The sequence below is a fragment of the Hemitrygon akajei genome, chromosome 8, assembly GCF_048418815.1.
Source record: "Hemitrygon akajei chromosome 8, sHemAka1.3, whole genome shotgun sequence".
Taxonomy (NCBI): Eukaryota; Metazoa; Chordata; class Chondrichthyes; order Myliobatiformes; family Dasyatidae; genus Hemitrygon; species Hemitrygon akajei.
The window spans coordinates 127932980-127952806 of record NC_133131.1 but is presented as its reverse complement, the minus strand read 5'-3'; the positions used below and the strand labels follow the sequence as shown (position 1 = coordinate 127952806).

At 41.1% G+C, this 19827-nt stretch overlaps 1 protein-coding gene across 1 annotated transcript in view; it reads left to right on the top strand.

The window, feature by feature from the left end:
- LOC140732537 (alpha-2,8-sialyltransferase 8F-like) overlaps positions 1-19827 on the top strand; it is an 86098-nt gene that overhangs the window by 8979 nt on the left and 57292 nt on the right. The window contains exons 2-3 of the mRNA XM_073055306.1: positions 12600-12689; positions 16696-16782. Coding sequence (XP_072911407.1) covers positions 12600-12689; positions 16696-16782 — 177 coding nt within the window. The remainder of the gene's footprint in view (positions 1-12599; positions 12690-16695; positions 16783-19827) is intronic.

The following is a 19827-nucleotide window of genomic DNA, read 5'->3' as shown; positions in this document are numbered from 1 at the left end:
CCAGTACTTTGCCCACGACAGAGCCCGCCTTCCTTACCAGCTTATTAAGACGTGAGGCATCCCTCTTCTTAATGCTTCCTCCCCAACACGCCACCACAAAGAAGAGGGCGCTCTCCACAACTGACCTATAGAACATCTTCAGCATCTCACTACAGACATTGAATGACGCCAACCTTCTTAGGAAGTACATTCGACTCTGTGTAATGATATCTGAGGAGGAAACAGCAGTCTCCAGCAGGGATAAGGCTGAGATCATGGCCAAGTCATTTGTAAAGATACATAGTTCAGAAAATTTGTCTGAAGAAGGGAGAAGGAGAAGGGAAAGAACAATGAGTCAATACCCAGGTGTGTTAAACAGGAGGAAAGAAACAGATGATATAATTGATGATCCATTTACTTTGGCAGAAATGGAGAGAGCAATAAAGAGATCAAGACCAACCTCCCCAGGAAAGATCTAATATGCTACGTTATGCTAAAAAATCTAGGAGAAGGAGCGCTCTTGAAGTTACTGCATTTTTACAACAGAGTGTGGGAGGAGGGAAGATTACCAAGTGCATGGAAAGAAGCAGTAGTAATTCCAATAAGGAAACTGGCAACCATCCGTCAAAACCCACTAGCTACATGCCAATAGCACTAACACCAAATATATGTAAGGTAATGGAAAGGATGATAACTGAAAGGTTATCATATGATCTTGAGAAGAGAGGAATGCTGGCAAGTTATCAGAGTGGTTTTAGGAAGGGAAGGAATTCCATGGACTCAGTGAGAAGGCTAGAGACTGAAATAAAGGCCCAGGCAAATAAAGAATCAGTAGTTGCAGTGTTTCTTGACATTGAAAAAGCCTATGTTATGATGTGGAAGGAAGGATTATTAATTAAACTGCACAAGATGGGGGTTGGGGGGAGAGTTAAAATTCAAGTTCGGATTGGATCAGAATTATCAAAACAGTACATAGTGGGAAATGGCACACCTCAGGGTAGTTACTTTTCATCATCATGATCAATGATGTCTTCACAAAGGTACCAGTGGATATAGGTAGGTCACTGTTTGTGGATGATGGGGCCCTGTGGAAAAGAGGCAGGAACACGGTGCATATAATCAGGAAACTACAAGGAGCAATTGATGAAGTGGTAGAGTGGGGTTATGATTGGGGATGTAGATTTTCAGTGGAAAAAACTCAAACTGTATTTTTCACTAGGAAAAGAATTGAAGTAGGGAAGAAGTTAAGGATATATGGGATTGAATTAGAAAGGGTTGGATCATTTAAATTTCTGGGAGTTATATTTGATTCACGATTAACATGGGCAGACCATATCAGGAAAGTTGAGGAGAAATGTAAAAAAATAATAAACGTGATGAGATGTTTGACTGGTAGGGAATGGGGAGCAAGTTGTTCAGCATTGAAGAGAATGTATGTGGCTTTAGTAAGATCTGTGTTGGACTATGGAAGTGTAGCATATGGATCAGCAGCTACGTATCTTATAAGGAAACTGGATGTGATTCAGGCTCAGGTTTTGAGAGTGTGCAGTGGGGATTTTAAAACATCACCAGTATCAGCACTGCAGGTAGAAATGGGAACAATGCCTTTGGAATTAAGACGGATGCAATTGATGGCAAACTACTGGGTTAATTTACAGGGACACAATGATTCTCACCCTGCTAAAGGAGTGTTGCAGGAGTCCTGGGAAAATGGGAGGTTTCAGAGGGAAAACTTTAGTCGGGTAGGGAATGATATTGCTAGATCATGTGGAGTGTTTGATCTAAGGATAAGTCCTTCAGTAGTTTATCCGGTTGTAGCTCCATGGAAGCTGGTATGGCCTGATGTAGACTGGAATTTGTTAGAGGTAAAAAGGAAAGGAAAGTATAAGACTGATTTGGTAAGTGAATTTAACTGTTATGTGATGGAAAAGTATAGTGATTATACTCAGGTCTATACAGGTGGTGCGAAGGAACCTGAAACAGGAGTGATAGGGTTTGGGGTGGCTATACCAGCAAAAGCAATTGCAATCAGCAGAAGAACATCTGATAAGTTAGCGGTGTACACAGTGGAAATGATGGCAGTGTTGGTTGCGTTGCATTGGGTGAAGAAAACTAAACTAGTCAAAGCGTTGATATGCTCAGATTCATCTTCAGTTCTAGCAAGTTTAAGGTCTTCTCACTCAAACAGCCGGCAAGATGTACTTCATGAAGTCCTTCAGTCAGTCACAAGAGTTGCAAATCAGGGAGGTCAGGTTAAATTTCTATGGGTTCCAGCTCATGTAGGGGTGAAGGGCAATGAAAGGGTGGATGAGTTGGCAAAGAGGGCAATAAAGAAAGAAAATATAGAAATGCACATTAGTATCAGTAAAGCAGAGGTTAAGTGTGTAATCTGGGAAAAAATTAACCAAATGTGGCAAGAAAGATGGGACAGGGAGGGGAAAGGAAGGCATTTATATCAAATACAAAAAAGTGTTGCAGGTACTAGGGTAGAAAGTAGATACAGAAGAGAGGAAATTGTGTGGACTAGGTTAAGGCTGGGGCACTGTGCACTAAACCAAACACCGAAATTGATAGGGAAACACCAGACAGGACTGTGTGAGGAATGTCAAGAAGAGGAGTCAGTAGAGCATGTAGTTCTGAGTTGCAGGAAGTATGGGATACCGAGAGAGATTATGAGAATTAATCTAAGGGAATTGGGGGTGCAGGAATTCACATTAAAAGGGTTGCTGGGCATGGGTGAGAGAACACAGGTCAGGGTATTTTCAGCTTTCTTAAGGGGTACAGAGGTTTTTTATAGGATATGATGGATAAACAGAAATAGGGTACTAGGATGGGGAGGATAAAGTGTAGGTTAGGGTATGTGTATGTGTGTGATTGGGTGAAGGGATTTAGAATGTGAGTCCATTGCATACTCCGGAGCAGAAGGTGGCGGTAATGCACCATTAAGCTGGGTGCCAACCGCCGTAAAACAAGACGGAGAGAGAGAGAGAGAAGGTGGTGGAAGAGAAAAAGCTGCTGGAGCTGGAAAGGGTGGAAGTATTGTTTTGATGTTAGATCATTGGTGGTTTCCCTTAACTTTTTGTTGGCCAGTTTGTTTAATTTTACGTATTTTATTAATTTATTTTCTTCCCCTTTATTGAACCCAGCGGTTTGAAAGGGTTAGTTTGTAGCCTATGGCTGCGGGGGGGGGGGGGGGGTTGAGATTGAAGAGGAGGGTGTGAGACTGTGGAATACTCCAGAAGTAAGGGTAGCCAAAAAGAGGTGCATCAAGTGAAAGACCGGATGTAATAGGGGACAACAAATTGAGGAAAATGGGTGATTTGGAGGAATTTATAGTTCTGTATAAAATTAAAGGTCATAAGGAAAGGGAAGGAGGATTTGGAGCACTTAATCCTTTAAAACTGCCAGCAGCATTAGAGAACCAAATAGGTAAAGGATTCCAGGCCAAGATTTTGTATAATGGATTGCTGAAAATTTGTTGCAAAGATGTTGACCAACATAGCAGAGCTAAAATGGTGGGGAAATTGGTTGTGAAAGTGGAGTGTATTACTCCGAAAGAAAGGAAGGGAATTAGGGGGGTAGTATATGGTATTTGGTCTGGCATGACTGAAAAGGAAATTTTGGACAATATTTCAAGTGGTCGAGTGATTGAAGCCAAGCGATCAAAATCGAGAGAAGGAGGTGATTTGGATTCTCCTGTCCTACTGGTTTTTGCAGGTGAATTCCTTCCAGCTGCAGTCTATCTTGGAAGCATGTCTTATCAAGTTAGAGAATATATTAGACCTCCCTTGCGCTGTTATAATTGCCAGAGATTTGGACACATTTGTTGGTTCATGGCGAGGTTAAAGAAGATGTGTGGAGAGGATCATGATATTAAAGCATGTAAAGCAGCAGCACCTAAATGCAGTAACTGTGGAGGGGACCATGTAGCCGCATTCAGAGGATGTGAGTATTTTATCAAGTTAAAGCAGATTCAGGTTGTTAGTAACCAACAAAAAATATCATATTCTGAGGCAGTAAAGAAAGTTGATAGAGAGCAAAGGATAAGTAAAGAAAAGATTGGAACAATGGGGAGTCAGCACATTCCCCGTTCTCCAATTATGGCTCCTTCAGAAATGTTGTTGATGACTAAGGAATCCTTTTTGGTGTTTGTTGTTGATGTACTGGTCAGGGCTAAAACCTACAAACAAGAGGTCGGATATGATAAAAGTAGTTGTTGAAGCTGCAGAGAGATTCCTCAATATGAAACAGGTTTTACTGGAAAAATTACATGAGTATATGACAGACAAATAATCACTGAATATTTCCCAGTTGTTGGGGTCAGAGAGTATGGATAAGCTTTATGTGGATGAAGAGGCTGATAATTAGTATTTGGATGTTTTTAATATTACAATGGAATGCAAAGAGTTTAATTGCAAGTGGTCAAGAATTAAAAAGATTTGCTGGAACTTTTAAAGATAAGCCTGATTTGATCTGTACACAGGAGACATGGGTAAAGCCTCATTTAGATTTTGTGATCCGTAGATATGATAGATAGAGAGCTGATAGATGGGTGAATATGGTGGAGGGTGTGCAACTTTCATAAAGACAGGACTTCAGTTTAGAAGACTTGATTTTAAATCTAACCTTGAAATTGTGGCTGTAGAGTTTTGGAGCTCTTGTGGTCAAACAACTTTGGTTAACTTTTATAATCCATGTAATATGATGTTATCAGATTTTCATGGAATTATGAATAAGGTAAGATCCCCAGTAATCTGGATTGGAGATCTCAATGTCCATAATCCCATATGGTGTAACGAAAGTAAAGATAGTAATGGAGCAGTAGTAGAGGAGTTTCTAGATAAATACAACATAGTATTACTAAACGATGAAAGGCCAACAAGATTTAATATTGTAAAGAATACTTGTAGTCACTTAGACTTATCATTAACTTCCTCAAACTTAGCCAGGGTTGGGGCATGGGATGTTATGGACAGATACACACCAAGAAGTGATCACTATCCTATATTATGTAGATTTGGTAGAAATTTGATAGAAGTTGAGGAGAGGGCTGCTAGATATGAGTTTTCAATGGCCTGTTGGGATGAGTACCAGGAGAAAGCTGTGGATATAATAGAAGAGATGGATAGCGAGGACTCCATAGATGGTTGGAATGAATCCCTCTGTTCTAGAATACATAAAGTTGCTTTGTTGACTATTCCGCTATGGAACATTTGGAGCATTAGCTCCGTGGTGGAATAAAAATTGTGATATAGCAGTAAGAAACAGAAATAGTACTTACAGGAAATTAAAGTACCCAATATTAGATAATGTTATGGAGTATAAAACGGAAAGAGCAGTAGCAAGAAGAGTAATTAAAACTGCAAAGAGAGATAGTTGGAGAAGATTTTGTGGAACCCTTGGCCCTGAGACACCTATAAAGCAGCTACGGATGATCATTTACAGAATGTCAGGGATATATAGAAAACCATCCAACCCAGCATTGCTGGAAGGAGATATTGAAGCTGTAACCAACAAGGAAAAGGCTGATCTTAAGCCTTTTGTACATGCTTTAATATTTACTTGACATTTCTTCCTCTTTTCCAGATTGCACCATCATCTGAAAACAGGCTGATATGTTTGTACAGGTGCTCCAAGCATTTCACAGTTCTGGAGAGCCAGGTGATTTGAGAAATGAAATTATGTTAAAGGAAAGTTGGAAATTGGATAGGAGTTTGGATGCTAATAGCTCCATAAATTTGTTTATCTCCCTTCAGGAATTGCAGGAAGCTGTCCAATCAGGTTCTAACAATTCTCCTGGTAGGGATGGACCGTGTTATGAATTGCTTAAGCATTTAGATGACTCTGTATTAACAGAAATGCTAGCTTTGTTTATTTCAGTGTGGAAAGAAGGAAAATTACCAGTAGAATGGAAGCATGCAATGGTAGTTCTAGTTTTAAAGCCAGGTAAAGACGCGTCGAGTCCTAGTTCGTATCAGCCTGTAGCTTTAACATCAGTGCTTTGTAAAACTATGGAATGAATGGTCACCAACAGACTTGTTTATTTTTTAGAAAATAAGGGGCACTTTGTTGCCTATCAAAATGGTTTTAGAACTGGAAGATCAACAATGGAATCTGTTGCCCTTTTAGACCATGATATTAAAAAAGCGTTTCAAAATACAGAATTAATGGTAAGTGTATCTCTAGATATTGAAAGAGCATATGACTCACTATGGAAGGATTGTTTATTAATTAAACTCTATGATGCGGGAATTAGAGGTAGAATGTTTAATTGGATCAAAGATTTTCTTAAGGAAAGGACAATTCAAGTAAAATTAGGCAGAACAAGCTCCAAGTCAGTTAAAATAGGTAATGGTACCCCTCAAGGAAGCGTCATTAGTCCCGTTCTTTTTAATGTCATGATAAACGATATCTGTGATCAGGTAGGGACAGGACTTAGCAAATCATTGTTTGCAGATGATGGTGCAATCTGGAAAAGAGGAAGAAATGTCAAGTATATATTAAAGCAGGTACAAAAGGCTTAAGATCAGTTGAAAACTGGGTCAATAAATGGGGTTTCAGGATTTCTGCTTCTAGAAGTCCAAATATATGATTTCTGGCTTTAGGAGAAAGATTCCTGATTGTGAATTGTGTCTATATGATTCTCCATTAGAAAAAGTCAAGGTATTCCAGTTTTTAGGCGTCTGGTTTGATGAAAGACTTACTTGGAGGGTTCATTTAGATAAAACAATTGGAAAGTGTGAGAAAGTTTTAAATGTTATGAGAAGTATTGCTGGATGTGACTGGGGAGCAGGGCAGGAAACTATGTATTTAATATATCGAGCTATGATTAGATCAGTTATTGATTATGGTGGTATTGCTTATGGTTCTGCTGCTACGGCAGTGCTTGAAAAATTAGACACTGTGCAGTCCAAAGCACTTAGACTCTCATGTGGAGCTTTTAGAACAACGTCAGTCCCTCCATTATGTGTAGAGATGGGAGAAGCACCTCACAATTTAAAATGAGATAAGTTTGGCCTGCAGCATTGGGCAAAACTAAATGGCTTCAATCACAGCTGCCCATCAAAATGTCTTTTGCTGGAGACGTTGGAGCGCCAAAGTAAAATTAAAGATATCCATTTTTAGATTTGGTTAATATCTGGGCAGTGAAATTGAAACAAATTGAGGAAGACATAGCTGACCAAATTTGCTTGCCACCCATTCATTTTTGGCTTTTGCCAGAACCAGAAGTAGCCCTATTCCTCCTTTTTCAGCTTCAAGGAAGCAGAGCAATTTCAACAGCGTTGATCATAAATTAATATTTAAATAATAAATAGGGATCTAACCTGAAGATTTTTACTGACGGCTCGGTGGACCCAGAGAGCAGTAAGGCAGGATATGGGATGTACGTGTCTCTACTTGGAGTTGAGATTGGTCACAATCTCAAAAAAGCTTAGGGGGTGTTAGCTTTCATACATCGAGGGATAGAGTTTAAATGATGCGATGTAATGATGCAGCTCTATAAAACTCTAGTTAGGCCACACTTGGAGTACTGTGTCCAGTTCTGGTCGCCTCACTATAGGAAGGATGTGGAAGCATTGGAAAGGGTACAGAGGAGATTTACCAGGATGCTGCCTGGTTTAGAGAGTATGGATTGTGATCAGAGATTAAGGGAGCTAGGTCTTTACTCTTTAGAGAGAAGGAGGATGAGAGGAGACATCATAGAGGTGTACAAGATATTAAGAAGAATAGACAGAGTGGACAGCCAGCACCTCTTCCCCAGGGCACTACTGCTCAGTACAAGAGGACATGGCTTTAAGGTAAGGGGAGGGAAGTTCAAGGGGGATATTAAGGGAAGGTTTTTCTCTCAGAGAGTGGTTGGTGCGTGGAATGCACTGCCTGAGTCAGTGGTGGAGGCAGATACACTAGTGAAGTTTAAGAGACTGCTAGACAGGTATATGGAGGAATTTAAGATGGGGGGTTATATGGGAGGCAGGGTTTGAGGGTCGGCACAACATAGTGGGCCGAAGGGCCTGTAATGTGCTGTACTGTTCTATGTCACTGGGTTTCAGATGGTGTTTCTGTCTTTGCAACAGAATTATTAGCAATCCTCTGGGCCTTATGGTGGATAGAAGACTCTCGACCATGCAGGGTTTTCATCAGTTCAGATTCTGCTGCTGCCTTAGAGGCTATAAAAGGGAATAAAGCAAAAGCTCATCCTGACATAGTTATTGAGATTCTCTTAGTTTTGCTTAGAGTAGGGAAGGTGGGTTGTGAAGTCAGATTTACATGTTTACCTGGGCATGCTGGGGTGGAGGGAAATGAAATTGTGGATGGCATTGCAAAGTCTTCCTTACAGAGCAGGCAAGTAGGAACTAGAGTACCCCTAGGCAGAGCAGAATTGGGAAGTAGGATTAAAAAAAATATAGAGAGGTGGTAGGAGGATTGGAAATATGAACTAGAGGGAAGGCATTTCTTTTCTAGTCAGCCACTAGTTAAAAAGGTCTCAGTCTGTTACTCTTTAAATCATAGAGATATGGTGAAATAAACAAGACTTATTGTCCAAGGGGCTGTCTGACTTAAGTGTATTTTGTTTCTCTGTTAAATATTTGTTTGGCCACCAAGAGAACCACCATCTGATTGAAGAGTTTATTATTCACTTTCTTTGTGCGACTAGTTTATATTTGAGAATTTATGTTTCTTGAAATTCTATAATTAATTATACATCCTGCAGAGGGCAGTAATATGCTAGAAGCATCTAAACTGACGGAAATAGAAGAAAAGGAAGAAGGCTGATTGGTCATTGTAACTCGTCCTGTGAATAGGCTAGGATTAAATTGGTGATTGCTGGGGGGCATGTCTTGAAGGGCCTATTCCATGCAGTATCTCAATAAAGTTGCGCTCCATGGGGCACGGGCTGGTCGACGGCCTGCCCCTGCATTCCTACTGGCGAGCGCTATTTATGGTTCTTGTTTTAAAATACTTTTGTGGGATTATGGTGGGATGTTCAAGTTCATTTATTATTACATTTTAGCTTGGATTATACAGTTATTTACGTGTGTGTTTGTGGGTCACCTTGGCTGTAACCGGGGTGTGTAATTATCACTTCCCCTGTCTGTATCTGACTGAGTGGGCTCTCTCCCTGGGTCTGAGTGGTTGGTGTGTTCTTTTGTTTGTTGCAATAGCAATGGTCTGTTAGATGCAGATCATTTTATTTACCATGGGAATTCCCCACTGTCCTTATAGTCAGTGTCTACATTCCCCCCAGCACTAATGCTTAGGAGGGGCTCTGTGACCTGTATGGGGCTATCAGTGAACTGCAGAACACACACCCTGATGGACTGTTTATTGTCGCTGGAGATTTTGACCACACAAACCCAGTCAGTGCTCCCCAGATTCCCTCAGAATGTGGACTTGGCAACGAGAGGGGAGAGCGCATTGGACCATGTTTACACAAACATCCTTGATTTGTACTGGGCGGAGTCTGCCTCCACCTTGGTTACTCAGACCACATCTCTGTTATGCAAATCCCAGCATAAAGACTGCTTGTCAGTCGCTCCAGACCAGTCAGAAGTAGGTGAAAAGCCGGCCAGCAGGAGCCATCTCTGCTCATCAAGACTGCTTTGAGCACATTGACTGGCACATGTTCAGGGAGGCTGCAACTGATGACGACTCCACCAACTTGGAGGAGTACACAGCATCAGTAACTAACTACATCAGCAAGTGCATCGATGATGTCACTGTGTCCAAGACCATTACTACACGTGCTAACCAGAAGCCATGGGTGACTGTGGAAGTGCGTGTGCTGCTGAGGACCTGTGACTCCGCCTTCAGAACAGGTGACAAGGCAGCCCTAACAACAGCAAGGGACAAACTGACCCAGGCCATCAGAGAGGCAAAGCATGCACACGCCCAGCAAATCCAGAGCTACTTCCAGGACAGTGGCAACATGCAGCCAATGTGGAAGAGCATTCAGGACATCACCAACTACAGGACAACATCACCTTGACTATGCGGGAGATGCCTCCCTCTCAGATGCGCTGGGTTACTTCTACACTGGTTTTGAGGTGGAAAATGACATAGCAGCAAGGAAGTCCATCCCTCCACCAAATGACCAGATGCTGTGTCTCACCATGGCCGATGTGAGAAGAACTCTGTGCAGGGTCAACCCACGGAAGGCTGCTAGACCAGACAATATTCCTGGCAGGGTGCTTAGAGGATATGCAGACCAGCTTGCAGATGTTCTCACTGACATCTTCAACATCTCCCTGAGCAGTACCATCGTTCCAACATGCTTCAAGGCCACCACCATCGTCCCTGTGCCGAAGAAGTCTTCAGTGTTCTGCCTCAATGACTATCATCCTGTTGCACTCACATCCATCATCATGAAGTGTTTAGAGAAGCTCGTCATGAGGCACATCAAGACCCTGCTGCCCCCATCACTGGACTCCCTGCAGTTCGCATACCGTCACAACCATTCAACAGAGGACACCATTGCCATCACCCTCCACCTGGCCCTAACCCACCTGGACAAAAAAGACATGGACGTTCAAATGCTGTTCATAGACTTCAATTCAGCATTCAACACAATCATTCCTCAGAAACTGATTGGAAAGCTGAGCCTACTGGGCCTGAACACCTCCCTCTGCAACTGGATCCTAGACTTCCTGACTGGGAGACCTCAGTCAGTCTGGATCGGGAGCCGCATCTCCAACATCATCACACTGGGCATGGGGGCTCCCCAGGGCTGTATGCTCAGTCCACTGCTGTTCACTCTGCTGACCCACGACTGTGCTGCAACACACAGCTCAGAATATTTCATCAAGTTCGCTGATGATAAGACCGTGAAATGTCCCATCAGTACGAATGACGAGTCAGCATACAGAGAGGAGATGCAGTGGCTAACAGATTGGTGTAAAGCCAGCAACCTGTCTCTGAATGTGAAAAAAACAAAAGAGATGGTTGTTGACTTTAGGAGGGCATGGAGCAACCACTCTCCGCTGAACATCGACAGCTCCTCGGTAGAGATCGTTAAGAGCAACAAATTTTTTGGTGTTCACCTGGCGGAGAATCTCACCTGGTCCCTCAACAACAGCTCCATAGCAAAGAAAGCCCAGCAGCATCTCTACTTTCCGTGAAGACTGAGGAAAGTCCATTTCCCAGCCCCTATCCTGACCATATTCTACAAAGGTTGTATTAAGAACTTCTGAGCAGCTGCATCACTGCCTGGTTCGGAAATTGCACCATCTCAGATTGAAAGACCCTGCAGCGGATACTGAGGTCAGCTGAGAACATCACTGGGGACTCTCTTCCCACCATTACAGACATTTACACCACACCCTGCATTGGCATAGCAAACAGCATTATGAAGGATCCCCACGCACCCCTCATACAAATTTTTCTCCTTCTACCATCTGGGAAAAGGCACCGAAGCATTCAGGCTCTCACAAGCAGACTATGTAACAGTTTCTTCCCTCCAGCCATCAGACTCCTCAATGACTAGAGTCTGGACTGACACCAACTTACTGCCCTCCACTGTGCCTATTATCTTGTTTATTATTTATTGTAATGCCTGTACTGTTTTGAGCACTTTATGCAGACCTGGGTAGGTCTGTAGTCTAGTGTAGTTTTTTTGTGTTGTTTTACATAGTTCAGTATAGTTTTTGTACTGTTTCATGTAGCACCATGGTCCTGAAAAACATTGTGGCGTTTCTACTGTGTACTGTACCAGCAGTTATGGTTGAAATGACAATAAAATGTGACTTGACTAAATCCAGCAGTTTTGAATGAGCTTCTCTCATTTGTCACCATGGACCAAATGTTTGCCATTATAATAACATTATTAAACATAAGGAATATACACCACTGAACTTAAATGAGATATCCACCCAGAGAAATGAAGATGATTTTAAAAAAAAGTTAACCAACGGAAGTGGATGACTCTCCTTGGAAGACCCACGGTCTGAGCAGACTAGATGTCCACAAGGAAGCGACTAACGCTTGAAAGCCTGGAACATTTAGCATTCAGTCCTGAACCTCTTTTAATCAAGACTATAAAATGGTCAAAACATCATAGTTCCCCGTGCTGAGCCATGCTCAAAGTTCATCTCCTATATCCTCAATAGAAATAAACTCACTTCAGCCATTCTATCCTATCATAAAGCCTGTCTGTCCTTCCTTACAGACTGAATCAAATGTTGTTCCATCTGAGTTATGGTAAGTACCTATTATTCAGTAGAGCTAAGAATTGATATCTTATCCTATGATGTTCAGGATTTGCATAATCATGTCTAGATATTTTTTAGCATAAATGAGCAACAGATGAGCTGAGGTAGGGGCATATGTGGCGAAGATGAGATGGCAATAACATAGAAATGCAATACAGTAATAGCATCATTGTTAATTTACTAGTCTATTATTCATTACCTTGGACAACTAAAGCAGCAATCCATGTTTTCACCTGGAAAACTAGTTCCTTTATAAATATCGCAATACAAATTTAGAGTTTTACTCAGTATAATTGCAGTGAGATTCAACATTAATGTCTATAATAATGCAAAATGTAATCCTAAAAGCTCTGCAAGTAGGTGTTTTATTGCTTGACTCTTTATCTTTATTTTTCTTAACCGTATTTTTTGTAGAATCGCAAAACAGACAAGAAAGCATCAACAGAAGCATATTTCACCAGAATGTATGGAACTGAGCAAAATCTTTACTCTTAAACCAAACAGGTAACAGTTCTTATTCTGTAAGATTTGTTATCTTTACTAATTATACAAAATAAGCCATTGTGTTGCAAAGGGGTGAAACAAGCTTTTGGTTTATTGATAACACTCTCAGGTCAGGTGAAGTTTGAGTACTCCTCTGGAATTCAGATAGAATCATCAAGATTGAAATCCAGTTAAACACAGAGTCTAATGTCTTAGGATGATAGGATGACCTAACACGGAGCTGTAATCTGGTTATGAAAACCCCCAGTGTAATAGCTGAGAGAAGCAATGGTATGGCTCACCATCTGGATGATGATGATGATGATAATAGATACTTTATTCATCCCCATGGGGAATTTCAACATTTTTTCCAATGTCCCATACACTTATTGTAGCAAAACTAATTACATACAATACTTAACTCAGTATAAATATGATATGCATCTAAATCACTCTCTCAAAAAGCATTAATAATAGCTTTTAAAAAGTTCTTAAGTAGTTTACTTAAATACATTAAATACAATCAACCCCGGCACTTTAACATATCTTACTCCTGGTGGTTGAATTGTAAAGCCTAATGGCATTGGGGAGTATTGACCTCTTCATCCTGTCTGAGGAGCATTGCATCAATAGCAACCTGTCGCTGAAACTGCTTCTCTGTCTCTGGATGGTGCTATGTAGAGGATGTTCAGGGTTTTCCATAATTGACCGTAGCCTACTCAGCGCCCTTCGCTCAGCTACCGATGTTATACTCTCCAGTACTTTGCCCACGACAGAGCCCGCCTTCCTTACCAGCTTATTAAGACGTGAGGCGTCCCTCTTCTTAATGCTGCTTCCCCAACACGCCACCACAAAGAAGAGGGCGCTCTCCACAACTGACCTATAGAATATCTTCAGCATCTCACTACAGACATTGAATGATGCCAACCTTCTAAGGAAGTACAGTCGACTCTGTGCCTTCCTGCACAAGGCATCTGTGTTGGCAGTCCAGTCTAGCTTCTCGTCTAACTGTACTCCCAGATACTTGTAGGTCTTAACCTGCTCCACACATTCTCCATTAATGATCACTGGCTCCATATGAGGCCTAGATCTCCTAAAGTCCACCACCATCTCCTTGGTCTTGTGATATTGAGACGCAGGTAGTTTGAGTTGCACCATATCACAAAGTCCTGTATCAGTTTCCTATACTCCTCCTCCTGTCCATTCCTGACACACCCCACTATGGCCGTGTACAAGAGTGTACAAGTCAGAATGTGGCCAAAGCAAGGCTTTGGGAGTTGGGATAAAGGGCAGGGGGCATTAGATTCAATAACAATTTATCTATTTCACATCACATGGAATTCCCAGAGGAGTTGATTAAGGATAATCAGTATGGCTTTGTGCATGGGAAATCATGTCTCACATATTTGATTTAGTTGTTTGTTTTTGATGAAGTAACCAAGAAGGAGGATAAGGGCAGTGAAATAAATCTAGTCTACATGGACTTTAGGAAGAGTTTGATAAAGTTCTGCATGGTAGACTGCTATGGGAAGTAGATCACATGGAATCCAAGGGGAGCTGGCCAAATGGATACACAGTTGCCTTGATGGGAGGTACCAGGGGTGATGGTAGTAGATAGTTTTTGGATTGGAGGCTCGTGCCATTCCACAGGTGTCAGTGCTAGGCCCATTACTATTTGTTATTCAGTAGCAGTGATTTAGATGAGAACATACAAGGTATGCTGAATAAGATTTCAGATGACACTAAAGCTGATGGTGTTATTGACAGTGAAGGTAGTTATTAGGTATACAGAGCTGCTGATCAGCTAAGTGATTGAGCTGAGGAATGGGAAAAGGAGTTTGATTGATAAGCATGTGGATTTGGGCCTTGGAAAGATAGATCAAGTTAGGGTATTCACAGTCAACAGTTGGGCCCTGCATAATTGAACTGAGGCAACTAGGAATACAAGTATATGGTTCCCTGAAAGTAATCAGTTTAGATACCATTGAAATAAACTCAAAGATATTGCTTAGTGGGACCCCATGTAAGTTTGTTCTCGGTGCTCTTGTTGCTATTGTTCATCGTCACTCATTCTTGAGTAACACCATGATAACTAGTCTATAATGTTGTGATGTGTATGGAGACGGCTGACTATACCAATATGGACTTGAAAGTTTCTTTCACACAGATGACCAATGTGTGTGAATGCTGGAAGAACTCAGCATCTACGGAAGGGAAAAATATTTGACCCTTCATCAAAATTGAAACATAGACTGCTTATTCCTCTTCCTAGATGCTGCCTAACCTGCTGAGTTGGTCCAGCATGTTGTGTGTGTTGCTCAAGATTTCTAGCATCTGCAGAATCATTTGTCTTGCTGTTCCCGGCATCAGTTTTGAAGCTTTTTAGAGAGTCTTTGAAATACATTTTTCTGTCAACTACTTCTGCCCTCAGTAAGCTCTCCATAAAGTAGCTGATCATAATTGTCTGACAACATTGCACAGTTAGAACAAGGAAGAATATCACAGTTGCAATAACTTGACAGCAGTTGGGGCCCACAGCCATACATTTTTTGGAGACAGTCACCACTTTGTGAGAGTCAATATTCTCACTATGATCTGCATACTGATTAACTGGCTGATAATTTCCCCCTTCTATACAACAATACAGCTACCCTACACTGCAGATATTTAGGACTTTATTCCCTAGAATGTAGAAGATTGAGAGGAGATTTGTTAGAGGTATGCAAAATTATAGATAGAGTGACTTCCACCAGGCTTTATCCACTGGGGTTGGGTGAGACTACAGCTAGTGGCCATGTGTTAAGGGTAAAAGGTGAAATGTTCAAGGAGAACATGAGGGAAAACTTTTTCATTCAGACGGTGGTGAGAGTGTGGAATGAACTGCCAGCGCAAGTGGTACATTTCAGCATTTAAGTGAAATTTTAACAGGTACATGGATGAGAGGGCTATGGAAGGCCATTCAGCTGTAAGTCAATGGGATTGATGGTTTGACATGAACTAAATGGGCCAAAGGCTTATTTCTGTGGTGTGAAGTTTTATGACACTATGACTCTATAACAATCATGCAAGGTGGTGTTTTCTAGAACCGGTTCATGTTGTGTGAGTTATAAGTTGTAATGCAGCAAATATTGAAGAAATTCCTGTTCTTCTGTCTTCTAAAATCCAGCTGCTCACTGACATGAGGCAACTCACTTACAATAAAAACAGACTGTAAAAATGAGCGAGGGCTGCAGACCAAGATATGTTGCTGGAGATCAGAGGAGGATGGGCAACAGGAAGGAAAATGAGCCTGTGTGTAACATGTACACATGCAGAAATCGGCTTAAATAACACTTTTTTAAAAAATATATTCTATAGAAATATATACATTATAACAAAAGGAATGCAAAACATTTAAGTTAAAGATCACATTGCTGCTAAAAATACATTTTTGAATATGAACTGCCTGAATTCTTCTTAAATAGCAACTAAACACAGATAACTCTAATATATTGCAAATGATCTGCCAGTAACCATGCATGAGTTTTTGAGAAGGATGCAATTCAATTAATAGGACCTCTCAGTACACATTCTTGGACTCCACTAGATTGTAGCACTTGATCACGGACAGCTATTTCAATGGGAAATCTGGCAGGATTAAATGGCAGTGCAATTCTGAGGGCTATGTGGCCTACTCTTGCTGATATTTTCCCATGTTTCCTGTGTTTTGAGCAGATGATAAGGTGTGTTTGACTGACTTTAATGATCTGTTTGGTTTATATGATAGTAACATCAAGATGCAATCAAAGCAACACTTTGTAGAGCTGCTAGGGCTGATACCAATGAACCTCCTCCACCACTTCTGGGCAAAGGAGCATTCATCAGGAGGTAAATGGCAAGCCTGTCCATATCACAGACTACATGGCAGCTTGCATGGAAAATGCATGTTAAAATCCATCCTTTGGAATATACCTTGTATACTGAATTTTAAATAATGCATGGGTTTTCCTTCATATTTACCTCTTCATTATTTGATTTATGATCTTAGGTTAACTGAGGATGATTTTATCAAACTGTTCAAGAAAGTTCAGAATTGCGGATGGGTGAAAAATTCTACGGAGCACAGAAAGATCCGGTAATTTTCTAGTGTTAAAGATCGGCATTTTTTAAAAGAACTATAGTAATGCTGATACTTAGAGTTTGATCAAGAAAAAACTATTGTTAAGGAATAGTAACAATATGCTTCAAAACCATCATGCCAGGAGGCCAGTTCCCTTGAGTTTGAGGTCTCCAGTAGGTGTGCTCTTTAACCAGGTTTTTCACTGTGGGGGCTATCCATAAAAATGCTGATCTTTTCATTTCTAAACATCATGGTGTGAAGTGGAAGGTGCCTCTAAGCAATTTCTTCTTTTAGTTTGTAGGGTGCAGTGAGTAGAATGCCCCAGAAAATAGTTCCTGGCCCTCAGTTATTTATGATTTGGATAATGAGGCAAATCATGAGGTATCCTGGTTGCTGATGATACAAAAATAAGATAGAAAGGCTTGGTGTAATCAGCTTGCCGTGACCCTGTAACGGACTACAGATAAAGTGGACAAAAACTTGGCAAACAAATTTCTTTGTGGGGAATTGTGAGGTTACATACTTCAGAGGGATAAACAGAGAGGGAGATTATGATCTAAATGGAAATTGACAACAAATGAGGAGTTTGGTTTTGCAAAGTTGGCTAGGCTGGGCGTGACTGTGCCATGTCCAAATTTAGCCCCAGTCCAATGTAAAATGGTTCATCTTATTTTATTCTTGCTTTTTCTACATAGCATTTTTGGTACAACTAAATAGCTTAATTGTATGATGTATAAGGTGGCCATTGGGCCTATTGGGTCTGGGCTAGCTCCTTGCACAAAACAATATCATTGCTCACACTGCCTGTCATCTTATAGCTGTAGCATTGTAACTTACCTCCTCTCACATATACAGTGACTCTTCTGATACTGTTTCTCATCTACTTGTGTGAAAGAGAAATATATAGAAGTCTGTTAACATTGCAGAACACATGTGGGATGTGGGAAAAAGATGGAACAAGGGCAGAATCAAATCTGTGACCCTAGCACTGTGAGGCCGCAGCACTAACTACTGCCCTGCCATGCCTACAGAAAGCTATGGCTCAGTCTGCAGGAACTCTTTGGCCAGATTGGGAAAGGATGGCAGAATTCCTCACCTAAAATGGGTTTCAGTAGGATTTTAACGACAGCCCAACAGTTCTGTGGCTGTCATTATTAACGCCTAGTTTTGTTCTTTAAATTCCAGATTATTTAACTGCTTATGTGTATATTCAACAGCTACTACAAGTTTTTAATAGGACTTTATTTGTATAAGATTATCAACCTAAACTTTGCACGTCCGAATTATCCATGGAATCCAGGAAGTTTACACAGGAATCACACTAGGAAAAGTAAAGAGATAAATCAGGCACTGGGTTGCAAAATTTATTTACTGTACTCCTGATTCATGAGTAGTATCATTTACATCTGTTGACAACACCAACGTTTATATGGCCTAGAAAATAATCTGTGAAATCTGATCATTGTTGTAATGTGAGAAAAATACCAGTTTTTGTGTACAGCAATATGAATTTAACTAAGAAAATCAGATGTGACAAGAAATTAGGAAGGTATTTTGTATGTAAGCCTTCTTGGTGAAAAATTTTGAGTATCAATCGAAGCAGTTACCCTAATACTGATTAACACTTCCTGAGTACAAAACGTTTTGACGGGTGGAATTTGTTAGCTGTGTCCAAGAGTTTCTGACACAATATACAAGCAAGCCAATGAGAGGAGAGTCTATACTGAATCTAATACTAGGCAGTGAACCTGGTTAGGTGACAGAGCTCACGGTGGGTGAGCATTTTGGACACAGTGACCACAACTCCCGGACCTTTAACATAGCCTTGGACAGGGATAAGAACAAATGGTATGGGTAAATATTTAAATGGTGGAGGTGGAATTATGAATCCATTGGGCAGGAACTTGGGTCCATAAGTTAGGAACAGATATTGTCAGGGAAGTGGACAACAGAAATTGTTTAAGGAGTACTTGCATGGGGTTCTGGATAGGTTTGTCCCATTGAGGCAGGGAAAGGCTGGTAGGGTGGAGGAACCATGGTTGATAAAAGATGTGGAGCCTTTAGTCAAGAGAAAGAACCTTACTTAGGGTTTAGTAAGCAATGGTCAGACAGGGTTTTAGAGAGTTACAAGGTAGCCAGGAAGGAGTTTAGTGATGGATATTGGAAAGCTAGAAGGGCACATGAGTAGGTCTTGACAAGTAGGATTAAAGAAAACCCCAAGGTGTTTTCCACATTTGTGAAGAACAGGAGGATGACTAAAATGAGGGTAAGACCAATCAGAGATAGAAGAGGAAACATGCCGCTAGAGTCCGAAGAATTGGGGTGCAGGTGTTTTTATAAAATTCTTCGGTGCTCACCACAAGAGGGACCTTGATGTTTGTGAGGAACAGTGTAAAACAGTCTCATATGCCTGAACAATTCGACATTAAGAAAGAGGATGTGCTGGAACTTTTGAAAAACATTCCGATAACGAAGTGTGTCGGACTGGATGGGATGCACTCCAGGTTCCTACAAAAAGCAAGGGAACCTTTGACAATTATCTTTGCATCCTTACTGGCAATGAGTAGTTCCAGATGATTAGAGGGTGGCAAATGTCATTTCTTTATTCAAGGAAGTGGGTAGGGATAACCCTTGGAATAATAGTCTAGTAAGTCCTACATCAGTAGTGGGCCAATTATGAAGAATATTCTTGGAGACAGGATTTACGAGCATTTAGAGAAACATAGTCTGATTTGGGAGAGTCAGCTTATATCTCATTACCCTGAAAGAATTCTTTGAGAGTGTAACATAATGCATTGACAAAGATAGAACAGTGGATGTAATGTATTTGACAAGGTTCCTGGTAAACTCATTCAGAAAATCAGGAGGCATTGCCCGTGTGGATTCAGAATTGGCTTTCCGCTAGAAGCAGAGGATGATTGTACGTGGAGCATATTCTGTCTGGACATGGATGACTAGTGGTGTTCCATAGGGATCTATTGAAGGGGGGGACATCACGTGATGACGTAGGATCGAGACGCAGGGACCCAGCTCTCCCGTAAAAAGTTAATAAATTAATGT